At 40.3% G+C, this 15,574-nt stretch overlaps 1 protein-coding gene across 1 annotated transcript; it reads right to left on the reverse strand.

Annotated features, from left to right (window-relative positions):
• Positions 1–1,275: 1,275 nt before the first annotated feature.
• On the reverse strand, positions 1,276–15,100 carry LOC114773152 (AP-3 complex subunit mu-1-like). Its single transcript, XM_028965689.1, has 5 exons — positions 14,892–15,100; positions 10,151–10,284; positions 9,767–9,974; positions 6,234–6,378; positions 1,276–2,358 (listed from the first exon to the last, which is right to left on the reverse strand). The coding sequence occupies exons 1-5, from the start codon at positions 14,916–14,918 to the stop codon at positions 2,258–2,260; spliced, it is 615 nt and encodes a 204-aa protein (XP_028821522.1). The 5' UTR covers positions 14,919–15,100; the 3' UTR covers positions 1,276–2,257.
• Between the last annotated feature and the right edge of the window lie 474 nt (positions 15,101–15,574).

Consider the following 15,574-nt stretch of genomic DNA (forward strand, 5'->3'; position numbering starts at 1 on the left):
CATCCAAACCAGCCACAACTGGTGAGGATCTGCAGGAAGGAATAGCAGAGGATCCCCAAATACAGGTGTTGAAAAACGTGTTGCTTATTTCCCCTAATAGACTCATGGCTTTATTAGATCAAAAGAGTGTTTTTACTAAATAATGAGCAAAGGGTTTGAATACTAAGGACCATGTGATATTTCAGTTTTTCTTTCATAATAAATCTGCAAAAATGATAAATGTTTTTCCCTGTTAATATGGGGTGCTGTGTGTACATTTAATGACGAAAGAAATTCACTTAAATGATTTTAGAAAATGACTGCAATATAGTGAAGAGTAAAATTTAAGGGGGTCTGAATAATTTCTGTACCCACTGTAGATCCTTTAATTCTGCACTTGGTGAGATAGAAAGGCGGTCCAGAATGATGATTTAGTCAGACAGCTTAAGTGAGGCTGCATGAGGTCCAAGTACAAGAGCTCCTGTCTTATCAGGATTTAACAGTGTTGGCCCAGACAGGTAACACTTGATAACATTTCTAATAGTTCAGGATGTTAAGTGGGGACAGAGATAAATCATCATATACAGATTTTAAAACATTATTAAGTGCGCTCATTAGTAAGTTTCTGATACTATAACCACAACCCAAAAAATGTGCCAATGCCTGTGATGCTGCCCCCACCACGATGCTGCCCTGGGCAACCGCCCATATTGCCCATAGCAAAATCCAGCACTGTGTACCACTTTCACCACATATTTCTGTACCAGTTCTACAATGCCACCATCTGCCGCTGTTCTGTCTGTTTGTTCTCTCTGAGGCACTGAATCAAGTGCCAAGACCACCTCCAGAGTTTAATGAAGAGACCACAGAGGGATCTAGTCACTGGCAATGAGCTGCTAGGTGATATGAGCTCAGCCACGAAATTACCACAGCCATCACCACCATAAGGATTAAAGCTTCAGGGATCTTCAAATGGACCCATAGCATTATAATGTACATGCATGTTAGACCATGCCAAAGGACTAAGACCTACTCTGCCCTTTTCTTTTTTCTTCCTTGGACAAATCATCACCGACCTTGCACTGACACCATTTGCAGGCTCACTCTACCCTGGAACTGGGTCCCTCGCTGTATTACTCCTTCCCAAGATTTCTTCCTTTCTTTCTGCTAGACTTTTTTTAAGTGTAGTTTTTGCTTGTTTGCAAAAGGGTCAAGTGTGGTGGGTGTCAACTGTAGGGCCTGTCAAAGCCTGTTGAGACATACTGTATGTGATTAAGGGATATATAAGAAATAAATGTTGTTGATATAAATCTAGTTGTTGTCCTTTTTCTCCTTTTCCATGTTGTTTGTCTATTTAAACAAAAACTAAATATACATTTTTTTGCGATTCACAAGCAAGCGTAGCGTGCTTTACTATGTCTTTATATACAGTCTCTTTTTATGTGTTTTGCATGGATCTAGACAGATTTCATTGCTTAATCTAGAGCAATACATTGTTTCTGATTTGATATGAATTCTGATTGATTTGTTTTTTTATATAACTTTTTACCTCCGCCATGGTACCTGCACTGTCTCCAATATTCTGACAAAAACCTGGTTTTACTTTACTATAAAGTGAGACATTTTCAGATTTTTTTTGATTGATCAATTGGTTTAATCAATTTAACCCCTTGCTTTCAGTGAATAATTATAACAAATCAAATAAAATTACAAAATGGACATAGAAATGATCATACATCCGGTTTTCTAGGGTGCTAGATTGATAAATGAGGCCTATTAAAATTATTTTTAAAAATTCTTCCAAAATAAGAGAACATAACTAAAATTGACCAAATAACACAACGGACACTAATCATTTTATTTTTTCAACACTTTAAATGTGAGTTCTCTTTGTTTGTAAATATATACAACCAAATAGTAATTGCCATACACTCAGGCAAGTCGTACCTCTGGGGGAAAAAAATCTCTTAAATCAAGGTGTATATTTTAATACACATTATTTTTAAAATAATATGCGTTATATGTGTGCTTTCTTCAGTAAGAATGTAATTAGAGTACTATAAGCATTATGCAAAATGGCAGTCACTTCATGGACATGGACACAATCACACTAGTGAAAAGCACCATGGTGACAATGACTGATTTGAGCTGATGTATTAGCTATAACCTGACCATGAAAATGAACTGAGCAAACTTCCAAAAGTCCCTTTCCCTTAAGAGAAATTTCAAATCAAATATACATTAAGCACTACTAAATGTTAATATCCGGGAAATACACTTATGTTCGGACCTGAAACTTTCCAGCTTTTGAGACATACTTGACACCTTTAAAAGGCTTGTACTTCTCCCCATACATGTCCAACCGATTCACCTTCAGTCCTGTGAGAGGAGCAGAGTGAGGACATGTTAGTACACAGACAAGACACATTTGAAAGGTGTATAGATTGCCAAGTATTTACATTGGTAACTATATTCAGACATACAGTGGATACAAAAAATGTGCACACCCGCTAGAAAAGCCCGATTTGTGTAAACAAAAAACAATAAACAATTTCCAAAGATTTCATAATTTTAATGTGACTTATAGAATTCAGTGGAATAACAAGGCTGACACAACCCTGTGCACACCCTTAAACTAATACCTTGTTGCAGCACCTTTTTATTAGAGCATTCAGTGTTCTTGATACACGCCCCACATCAGTTAACCCCAAATACAGCGGAGTAGGATCCTAGTAAGATTTTCCTTACTTTTAAACAGTTTTGCTACATCGAAAGCCATATTTGCCAATAGAGCTTATTAAGCATCAGAGGGATTGCATTATTGAAAGGTATCAGGACTGCACAGCATTGGATATACAAAAAACATCCAGGCTACAATTTATGAGTAAGAACTGTGTTTCTTCCACCATCTACACCATTTACTCAGGTGCAGGTCATTATAAATACAGAGGGTACAGAAAGTATTCAAACCCCCTTAAACTCTTTGTTATATTGCAGCCATTTAAGTTTTTTCCTCATTAATGTACACACAGCATGCCATACTGACAGAAAAAAAACTGAATTGTTGATATTTTAGCAGATTTATTAACAAAGAAAAACTGAAATATCACATGGTTCTGGTTATTCAGACCCTTTGCTGTGACACTTATATATTTAACTCAGGTGCTGTCCATTTCTTCTGGTTATAAATTAGGATAGCCACATACCTGTCTATATAAGACCTTATAGCTCATAATGCATGTCAGTGCAAATGAGAATCATGAGGTCAAAGGAACTGGCTGAAGATCACTTTGGGCACAAGCCAACTTCCCTCAGATTGACAAATTTCTGTGGATGCAGAATGAAACGTCTCTACCTTATAGAAAGAAAGTCCAGTTGCCATGATTCAACTTTCAGACAAATTCATCTGGTGACTGAGAATCTTCACAGACATGAATGCAAGTACAGGTAGAAAAGTACGAAAACCAGGACCTCAGACTGTCCAACCAGACAATGACCCTAAGCACACAGTTGAAATGGAAAAGAAGTGATTGTCTTCAAATCACCCTTAGTGAGCAGTGGGCAGCCATGACAGGCGCTTGGGGAGCAGTGTTTGGGGACGGTGCTTTGCTCAGTGACATGGTTTTAGCAAGTGCCTGCAATTTAACACAAAGTGAAAATTTTAAGTCTGAATACTTTCCATACCCACTGTATACACATGTAGCATCCAGTGCAATACAACCTAATGGGGTTTGTGCAATACAATCCCCCAAATCCACAAAAGAACACCATACCCAAAGTGATTATAAATGGCTTCTACACTTAATATCACTAACAGAACATCATACTCACATGGATTATCAATCCCACCAAATCTGAACTAATATTCATTCCAGTAGATTCTTCACAACATCAGGATCTTGCTATTTACCTAGACAACTCACTGGTCTCGCCTTCTACAACAGCCCGCAACCTTGGAGTAACAATAGACAACCAACTCTCCTTCTCGACTCACATCAGCAATCTTTCCCACTCCTGTAGATTCCATCTCTACAATATCAGACAAAGCCGTCCTTATCTATCAACACAGGCCACCCAGCTACTGGTTCAGTCCTTAGTAATCTAACGATTACTGTAACTCCCTTCTAGCTGGTCTACCTCTATGTACCATCCGACCTCTACAACTAATACAGAATGCAGCAGCACGACTGATCTTCAACCTTCCCAAATTCTCCCACACCACCCCTCTGCTACATTCCCTCCACTGGCTCCCAGTAGATGTACGCATCAGATTAAAAATACTGATGCTGGCCTACAAAGTCAAACATGGAGTAGCACCATCCTCCCTCACAGCCCTTATTACACCTCGCACTGCACCTTGTATACTCCGAGCCTCCAGTACTGCTCACCTGGTCCCTCCATCTCTGAAGGTAAAAGGACACTCATCTAGACTCTTCTCTGTCTTGGCCCCTCAGTGGTGGAATTAACTTCCACTTGAGGTCAGAACAGCTCAGTCACTGAGCATTTTCAAACGGCAGCTCAAGACCTTCCTCTTTATAGAATATTTAGATAAACTTGTAACCTTCTTATTGTCTGTTTTATGTATAGAAACTACAACAGAGTGAATAAAAATATTGTATTCATAGTTGGGGGTCCTAGTGAACCAGAATTGATCACTTCATTAATTGTAACATGGAAGCACGTTGTAAGTCGGTGTGGATAAGGGCATCTGCCAAATGCCTTAAATGTAAATACCCATGGTGATAGTGTATGTTTGGTGTTGCTTTTCTTTAGCTTGCAGAAATTCTGAACAGTTCCAAATGCAATCCACTCTTTGGCCAAAATCTTGCATTTACGGCATTTATCAGACACCCTTATGCAGAGCAACTTACTATCAGTAGTTACAGAGAGAGTCCCATTAGAGTGTCTTGCTCAGGGACACAATGGTAGTAAAGTAGGGTTTGATCCCAGGTCTTCTAGTTAATACGTGAGTGTGTAACCCACTAGGCTACTACATCTTGAACTGTCTGGTAGAAAGCTGAAGCTAAAAAGAAGAAAGTAGAGAAAGTCTTAACCAAAATAAAGTTAGTTTTGGACAAACTATTAAGAAGACTGAATGTTGTTTTTTAATTATTAGTTTAAGAGTGTGCACAAGTATACAACCATCTTGAGTGTTTCTATTAGCCTGCTTACAGATTTGTTTGTTTGTCTACTGAACTGCATAACTTATAAGCAGGGGTGATGCCTGGGAGGTGAGCAGAGTGGGGGTGCCATGTATGCAACACACTTTTAGTAGTATGAAGGAACTGCTGGATATAAATAGGAAATTTCAGGTTTTAGGTACAAATTTGTCATGTTGAAAAAGTAATAAACCCTCTGCAATAATACATACTCTGTATTTATTTGGCTCACCACCTGGAAGAACAGGAGTTAGCCCCAGAGTTTTATATATGTTGTTTATGTGTTCACCATCCCCTGATGAGGCTGGCAGAGATTAACATTTAATACATTTATTTACAAAATGCAAAAACCTTTAACCAATCACTGAAACAAATTTACAAATCATTTGGAGAAAAAAAGGCACTAAAGACCAGAAGTTTGTGTTTGCTGACCGCTCATTTACCATGTAAGCAAAAATTAAATTATAGAAATTAATTTACAGCTCTAACCTGTGTTACCAAACTCCAATCCGGAACATGCAGTTAACATACTGAGAGAGACTGAGCAGATCTCAGTTTAGTTAGTTGTAAAGTTTGTGAGAATTACATAATATATTGTCGCTTCAGTCCAAATACACATAATATCATGCATTCGCACAATTGTGAACCCAGATGTGCACAGCGTGCCATGACCGGTGGATTACTGACAAATTAAAGGCTTGTTTCATATGATTTTGGAAAAAAAAAATTTCCCTCCTCACTAGGCTGTTCCTGATTCAGTAACATCAGAGAAAAGTTTTATATAAATAGAAATCCCACTCTCAGAACACATCCACTAGCAAGTGCATAATTTTGCCATCTAGCTCCAAGGTCTCCCCTTCCCTATTTTTCAGATCACGTGTGAGATCAGCAGGAGAACCCAATATATCTTTATTTATTTTGCAGCCACGTCGGTATGCCAGAAATCTGGCAAGGCACATAAATGCTATCAGCCCTGTATAAGTCACAGTGAATTCAGGGAATTACTTATTGTGGTTTTTACATCACAAGTATGTACTTAAGTATGTACTAATGCAGTTAAAGAGGCAAGTTCTACATTGCTACATACATTCCTACCTGAGATAGCAAGCTGCTGGATTTTGAGGTCAATGTTCAGGCTGGGGCTCTCCTCTGGTTTAGGAGCTCCACACTGCAGGGTCAGACTACCTTTCAGGTTGGGCAGCTTCTGTTGACTCAGCTTCCCAATATCCCATACGAGGGTCTAAGTTAAAAAGAAACCAATAATGATACAGCTTAATATCATCCATATTCCAGAATGTACATTCTGACTCATTCAATTATTAATTGTACAATTATTAAATGGCCCCTATTTAGCTACCAGCTTTTACATTTACCATAAGGTTATTTAAATATTGCGGCAAATAATAAAGACAAGAATGATACTTCATGCAAAGACTTATTTTATACATTTTAAGGACACAGTTGTAAGGCTATTTCAAAATCAGTTTATTCATACTAAGGAATCCCAAAAAAGTTTATTTCACTGGCAACTGGACTTATTATGGATCCTTCACAAGGTTTCGCCCTTCTATTCCACACATACAAATCAGTACTTGCTGTTTGACTTCCACCACACTCTGGAACACAAACTGGGAGTAATCAGAACCCTACACCACCAGGCAGAAAAAAATCCCACTAGAACAGAGGGAAAGGAGAAAGAACACAAGCATATCAAGGAGTCAATCAGAACATATAGATATCCGAACTGGGAATTTATGAAATCCAGGAGAAGATCCAATAAGAGCACTGCTGCAACTGCAACAGGGAACAGAACAAACATAAAAATGTTGATATTCCTAATTTTGCAGGGTTGTCTGAAAAGCTCAGGAGGATTTTTAACAAACACAACATCCTCGTTAATTTCAAACCAGGCAACACTCTGAGACAGAAACTGGTTCACCCCAAGGACAAAACACCCAGACACAAACAGAGCAATGTGGTATATGCAGGACATCAGGACAGGACTCAGCAGTCCTCCTACATCTGAAGGGCAAAAGCCACTCGTTTGAAGACAATGAAGTTAGAATTTTGGACCGGGAGGATGATTGCTTCAAACGAGGTGTGAGAGAAGCAGTTTACTGCAAGATTGAATAACCCTTATTAAAACAGAGGAGGTGGCCTTAAACTTAATCTATCAGCCCCGTACAATGCAGTTCTTTCAACTGTACCCAGGAGGTTTCAAAGTCGTTCACACTCTGGCTCAAGTAGTCTCATTAACATAGATGAAAAGCCAGGGAGATGGACATCCCAGAAGTGGAACAACTGGCAGGAGCAGCAGGTTTATAAACCATGTGGAATCCTGAAGGTGGGATTCCACATGGTTTATAAACCTGCTGCTCCTGCCAGTCCGTCAGACTTGAGAAAGCCCTCTGGAATGGAAGGGCAAAACATTGTCAAGGATCCATAACAAGTCCAGTTGCCAGTTTTGAGACAAGCATGACCTGGATGACTGAGAACCTTCACAGACATACTAAGGAATGTCAGCATTTCAACGTGGCCTCAGGTCAGATTTCCTCTCTTCTGACAGAGACGATGTAGAGCAGATTCACTCTGATAGGGTAGATGCACAATATATTGCCAGGTTCAACAGTGTGGGAAAACACACTTCATTTTCATTCCACCATCAAAGAGGGTCTTCCTTTCTGGATATTGCTGGCTCTGTGAGGAACATCTTAACTTCCTTTCTCACTTCATCAAACTTGCAAATAGTTTTTTCTTAGCCTTATCTAGGGTGAAATAATCCCAGACTTTAGAGCAGTTAATGTGAAATGGACTGCCATTCTTGTTGTTGTCTCCGAATGCTATTGCGATTCTCAAAAGAGTGTGGAGTATTGGAGACATTCCAAGTCTCCCCATATTGAAAGCAGTTCCATGCCCACAAATTGAATAAAATATACACCTTCATGAAAGGCCAATTTAATTTTCCTTTTTCACCCAAACCCCTCCTTTTATATATCACTCCATCCTCCCATTCACTCCCATGCATTTTACAGAGCAACAACAGTCACACTTTCAGCCATCCAGTCACCACATATATCACCTATTCAACCAATTTAACCACATTTAACCTCTTTCTACTCATCCCCCTATCCTCCACTACTCTTTTTCACCCTCCATACTCTAATTGAAGCCAATTCATTTTACAGAGCAACAACGGTCACACTTTCAGTTTTCCAACAAAGACAAATCACATGTCCTAAACATGACCAAATTTCACGATTCATCATGTCCTCAGCCCGTTAGCATTGTTAATGTTAGTTTTATAACAAAAGTTTTCATTCATTAACTGAAATGCATAATTCATGATTCAGCACAGCACATGAAAGGGTAAAAGAAAAAGGAAGGTCATACAGTACAATTACATATACCAGTCAAAATAAGACGTAACATAGAAGACACAAAACAAACCTAATGTTACAACCTTTTCCTTTCCCCTCACATTTCCTTCCTTTCTAGTAATGGGTGCAACACTAATTAAACTTCAAAGCTAAGGCCCCTGCGCCCATAGACAGCACATTAAACAAAATGTTAACACCCATAAACATGTATAAATTCATACATATCGCATTTCATCTTAACATGGAGAATCTCGACTAAAGGCACACCAAAATCAAAACTACATGAACAAAACACAATTCCAATGCCATTCACATAAACAAACATATAAAAAAAAAAAAAACTCAATATCATGTCTGATAGTAAATAAATGAAAAATTAATCAATAGCCCCATACGCAGTTTAAATACCGCACCCCTGCCGATAGACGTTGCTGCCTCTGTATATTCTGAAAGAAGATCAAACCTTATCACATGGTAAAAAAGCCACAAGGCCAAAGTGACATTAAACACTGAAATTTGGGGTCCATGGCCAGGAAACTCCTTAAACATTAATCGAGAACTGCAATCCTCAAGAGGCAGGTAGACAAAAAAATCCCCACAAATTCTGACCAATTCTAAACACTGATTATGCAGGAATGGGTTTCAATCAGTCTGGAACTGGCAAAGAAGTTGATTAACAGCATGCCAGCATGAATTGCAACACAGGGCTGCAACACTGCATTGATTCTTTGCATAAACTTAATTGTCAATAACAGCATTTGAAACTAATAACATTATAATTATACTAAATTAGAATTATACTTCAATACACCACAGAAACAACTGATAAAAAGATCTAAAAACAATGAAGCAGAAAAATTTGTCATTGTCAAAACTTTTGGCTGTAGGGACTCATCCTGCACTCCACACAGGTATAGAACACTATTCTGCCCACAGGTGTTTTGTTTTTGTTTTTTTTAACAAACGATCTGGAGGTTGCATTATACGCTATAATATGCACAGTCTATGAGGATGTGTGTTACTATGTGTAAAAAGAACTGATTCAAGCAATGGCATGATACAATAATGTAGATGTAATGTAGTTCATTTATTGCATTGATTATTGGCATTTTATATAGTTTTTTTTTATACAACTTATATTTTCATTTTAGTTTTCATTATTGTTATTTTTCTAATTTAAAATAAATAAATATTATTCTTGTTCAGCCAATTTATTTTGCATTTTCATGTTCTTTTGATATGGATCTTTACCTTGGTGACTGGGTTGTAGGTATAGTTTCCCTGGGTTGCTGTCAGATTGGCACTTAGGACAACTTTGGGCATGTTTATTGTAACAAAAACAGCCTCCACAGTCTTGCCCATTGTCTGTTTAGGGCCCACTGTGATGTCTAGCCGTCCTGAAGAGCCAGTCTCAAAGAAACTGATGTTCTGCTTTACATAAATAGGAATGGCAACTAGACTGAGAAGAGAAAAACAGGAAGTAAATAAAATACAGTACAACAAAATTCATCCAAAACAAAGTTATGTCAGCAAGTATGTCGCAACGAAAGCACAGATTATTCTCAGTAGGGCCTGAATTCCAGCACAAAGAAATAAAAAGTCATTCCTGTTACAGGGAGACTCCCATATACTTACTTCTGTGCACTAACATGGTAAGAGAGGAGCCGGAAGTTTCCATCAGGAGGAATAAAGGAGAGAACCCTCTCAGACTCCCAGCGTTTGAAGCGAACACATGGGTGAAAACTCACATCATCCAGGAGTCGAGGATTCTAAAGAGAAGTCTGTTTTCAGAACAGGAGCTAATCATGAACTTCAAACAGTCAAGTGTTTCACAAAACAATAGCTTGGTAATTTCAAATAAAAAAAGGATTGTGTGACAGGTACAACTATTCCGTAACATAGTATTCATGACAGTCATGATCCGAAAATACAACATTTATTTTATACAGTTCAGGCCAAAAGTTTTGACATCTTCTCATTCAATGTGTATTCTTCATTATGGTAGATTTAATGTGTATTCTTCATTGGTAGATTCTCACTGAAGGCGTCAAAATGAATGAACACATTTGGAGTTATGTACTTAACAAAAAGTGGAGACCTGGCCTCCACAGTCACCGGGCCTGAACCCAATTGAGATGGTTTGGGGTGAGCTGGACCGCAGAGTGAAGGCAAAGGGGCCAACAAGTGCTAAACAGCTCTGGGAACTTCTTCAAGACTGTTGGAAAACCAGTAATCTAGTTTTAGAAAAAAATAGAAATAAAACATGTTTTCATTTTTTTCACCTTTTTTTGTTAAGTGTATAACTCCACATGTGTTCATTCATAGTTTTGATGCCTTCAGTGTGAATCTACCAATGTAAATGGTCATGAAAATAAAAAAAAACACATATGTACTGTATATAGCCCAAAATCACATATACGTCTCTATGGTTTACTGAGATTACTTACCAATAGATACGTGTAATAATTATGAGAAGTGAAGTATACTGAAGAATTAAATTTTTAGCAAACCCTATTATAAAGCCTAAAATAAAAAAATGTCTTCATTGAGAACAATCATAAACAACTCATACTGCTAGTGGAAAAAGTATGTAAACCCTTGGAATTAATAACTGGTTGAACCTTAGCATCGACAACCTTAACCAGGTGCTTTCTGTAGCTACACTTTGTTCAATAGGAATCATAGTCCATTCTTCTTGGCAGAACTGCTTTAGCTCTTGTCTATTCATAGTCATTGCAGAACATTTCTTAGGTTGTGGTCTGGGTTCTGACTTGGCCAGTCCAAAAGTGTTTCTGAAGACATCCCACCGCTGCCAAACCTTTAGGAGCCAGTGACTCAATGTATAATGTGTCTGACTATGGATCTGAAGATTCAAGGTTTGACTCCTGGCTAGCTCGTGCTTTGCTGCTCTTTTTGGGGCAGCGGTGGCCTATTGGTTAAGGAACGGCCCTGTAATCAGAAGGTTGCCGTTTTGAATCCCAATCCGCCAAGGTGCCATTGAGCAAAGCACCGTCCCCACACACTTCTCTCTGGGTGCCTTTCAGTGCTGTTTATCACAATGACAATCACTTCACTTTCACATTCAGGTAAGGACTCACCACATGTAGAGTTTCTTATCATAAAGTGCCGCCGTTTTACCTGCCGAGAGAATTCCCCGTGGTGCTAATCGTAGCCATGTACCTGCCGCCTAGCGCTAATGCTAATCTGGTGCTAGCTGAACTGTACGAGGCTATCAGCAAGCTCCAGACCACGCACCCGGATGGATTTCTCATCATTGCCGGCGATTTTAACCACGCAAACTTGAAGTCAGTGTTCCCCAAATTCCATCAACATGTGGACTTTGCTACCAGAGGGGAGAACTGCCTGGATAAAGTGTACACCAACGTGCGTGGTGCCTACAAAGCGGCAGTGCGCCCACACATCGGTTCCTCAGACCACGCCACAGTGATGTTGCTGCCTGCATACTCAACACTGCTGAAACGCACAAGACCTGCCAGGAAGACCATCAGAGTCTGGCCCAGTGGAGCCGTCTCAGCACTCCAGGACTGTTTCGAGTGCACGGACTGGAATATTTTTAGAGAGGCGGCGACGTACAACGGCTGCGTTAACCTGGACGAGTTTGCGGAATCTGTGACTTGTTACATCACCAAATGCATAGAGGATGTTGCAGTCCTAAAGAACATCACCACCAGAGCCAACGAGAAGCCCTGGTTCACACCACAGGTGGTGCTCTGCTGAGAGAGAGAGATGCTGCTTTCTGGTCCGGAAGTAAAGCTGCCCTCAGAACAGCGAGGGCTAACCTCTCTCGCTCTATACGCCAAGCAAAGAGAGCGCACGCAAAAAAGATTCAGAATCAACACAAAACAACACAAAAGACACTCGCAGTTTGTGGCAGGGCATCCAGGCTGTCACTCAGTACAGGCCAGCACCAAGCAGCTGTACAGGGATGCCACACTCCCCGAGGAGAGGAACAAGTTCTATGCACGGTTCGATACACTGAACTCGATACACTGAACAACACGCACACGACGAAAGCCATGCCTCCCATCACCGACCAGACCATCACTCTGCCTGCAGCCGATGTGAGGAGAACCCTCGCCAAGGTTGACCCACGAAAAGCTGCAGGTCCAGACAACATTCCTGGTCGTGTGCTGAGAGACTGCACTGATCAGCTAGCCGAGGTGTTCACAACATCTTCAACACTTCGCTGAGCCAGATGATCGTCCCAGCGTGCTTCAAGTCCACCACCATCATCCCAGTGCCGAAGAAATCTTCAGTTTCCTGCCTGAATGACTACCGGCCCATCGCTCTGACCCCCATCACCATGAAGTGCTTTGAGAGACTTGTCATGGCACAGGTGAAAAGCAACCTCCCTCACTCACTGGACCCTCTGCAGTTTGCTTATCGCACAAACAGGTCAACTGAGGACGCGATATCCACTGCACTTCACCTTTCCCTCTCACACTTGGACAATAAAGACTTATGTTAGATTGCTGTCATAGACTTTAGTTCAGCATTCAACACAATCATCCCCCAGAGACTGTGTGTGAAACTGAGCGAGCTGGGACTGAGTACCTCACTCTGTAATTGGATACTGGATTTCCTGTCAGAGAGACCTCAGTCCGTCCGAATCGGCGAGAACGTTTCCAGCACCATCAAGCTGAGTACCGGAGCCCCTCAGGGCTGCGTTCTCAGTCCACTTCTGTTCACACTCCTGACTCACGACTGCACCGCCCACAGCTCGAACCACATCATCAAATTCGCCGATGACACGACCGTGGTGGGGCTCATCAGTAACAACGATGAGTCGGCTTACAGAGATGAGGTACAGCAGCTGGCTGCCTGGTGCAGTGAGAACAACCTGTTGCTGAATGTGGACAAAACAAAGGAAATGATCGTCGACTTCAGGAGAACTCGCCCCACACCACCCCACTCAGCATCCACGGCTCCACGGTTGAGACTGTAAAAGACACCAAGTTCCTGGGAGTCCACATCTCAGACAATCTCACTTGGACCACCAACATCACCTCCATTACCAAAAAGGCCCAGCAGCATCTCCACTTTCTGAGACGGCTGAAGCGAGCCAACCTGCCCCCTCCCACCCTCACCGCGTTTTACAGGGGCACCATAGAGAGTGTCCTGACCAGCTGCATCCACCTGGTTCGATAACAGCACTGTTGCCGATATCAGGCAGCTTCAAAGGATCATCAAAGCAGCTGGTAACATCATCGGAGCGTCTCTTCCGCCACTGCAGGACATCTTCTATAAGCGCTGCATCAGAAGAGCCTCCTGCATCGTGCTTGACCCCTCACATCCATCACATGGACTTTTTACACTCCTCCCATCCGGCAGACGTTACCACAGCATCAGGTCTCGATCCTCCAGGATGCGTGATAGCTTCTTCCCACAAGCCATCAGGCTCCTGAACACATTAACTGCACTCATACTTCCCCCCACACACACTCGCACTGTGGACTAACTCTGTTGCACCTCTGCACTTTATACCTCATTGCTGCAAATATGCACACGCTGCTATACGGACTACCTCTTCTTGTTGCACTGAAACCAATAACTGTACTATCACTACTGTTGTTTATTTGCACAGTCTAAACATGTATATATCACTGGTCACTTTTTAACACTACATTTTTAGCTAAATTGTATATTCTGTATCCTATATTTATATATTGTATTTCATGTGACGCATCGGTTTTCTGTTTTTCTGTTGTCTACTTTTATGTTGCACTGTAAACTGGAGCCACGTCTTCTCGTCTCTCTGTATATCTGCACAATATATAGAAGAGATGACTAAAGGTCACTTGAACTTGAATAAAAAAAAAACTGACTTTGATATTTTGGGTCATTGTCTTGTTGCATCACCCAACGTCTACACCTGATGTACAGACACTCACATTTGCTGCCATTTTAGCCTAATCAATGCACAAAACATTTACCGATACAGCCGTAAAGTACTCATGTGCCCTTTCGCAAACTTCAGGCATAAAGCAATGTTCTTTTTATCAAGCAGCGATTCCTAAGTGGTGTCTTGCCTCTTTTGCAATGTTTTACGATCAAATGTGGGTTGTATGTTTACTTCTTTGATGAGTCTTTGTTGTAAGAACAGATTTTTTCACTCCCTTGTCCACTCCCTCTCTTGTGAACTATTTCAGTTACAATCTAAGGTCCTAATGTTAAATCTATTCACAGTTCTTGAACTGTGATCACACTGATTTCTGATTAAATTAGTTTTATTCAAAATTTAAGACAAAAAGAGTGAGACAACTTTTGACACAGAATAACTAAAACTGATTAGCTTTTCATCTTTATTTCCAGCAAAAGTTCAATGTTTGTGCCATTAAATTTAATCAGTTCTTACCATGAATGAGAGTGTGAGGTCTGGCATCCCAGTGAGGTTCACACAGGCATCTATCACACCCTGGATTTCGGCAAAAACAACTGATCCTGCAAACAATATTTACAGAGCAAAGGACATTTCAATGCACTCACTCACTCATTATCTATAATCTATAATCTTTATCAGGGTCAGAGGCCTAAAGCCCATCCCATTATGAAGGGGATTCACCATGGGTGGAAAACCATTCACGCATCAAAATCATGTTAATATAGTTAATATAGTACAAGTACCTAGTAAAACAGACAAAAAAAAAAAAGATTTTCTTTTAGTCAAGGTATAACAAGGTTATATTTTATTATATTATTGTTAGCTTATGACTCAAGAATACTCTGAATCCATTCCAGACATGCAAAATGCTCTGATTTGTTCCATGATATTCAACCATATATTTGTTTTCTTTTCCCCTTGCACCCCGTGCTTCCAAAGATTGTTTCATTATTTTCTCCCAGCCAATCTGCTAACTTCTGCTATCTGAAATCTCCACTCAGACCTGCAGTCATCTGTGCGACCGCATAGGAGACTACATTTGTCTACATCTGTCGAAGGGCAAGAGTTTCTTGGCAGACACTGAGGGCCAGATGCACTTCTAAAAATCAAATATTAATGGTATTTTATCTCACTTAATATATTTTATTTATATACAG

This window comes from Denticeps clupeoides, unplaced genomic scaffold (assembly GCF_900700375.1).
Source record: "Denticeps clupeoides unplaced genomic scaffold, fDenClu1.1, whole genome shotgun sequence".
Taxonomy (NCBI): Eukaryota; Metazoa; Chordata; class Actinopteri; order Clupeiformes; family Denticipitidae; genus Denticeps; species Denticeps clupeoides.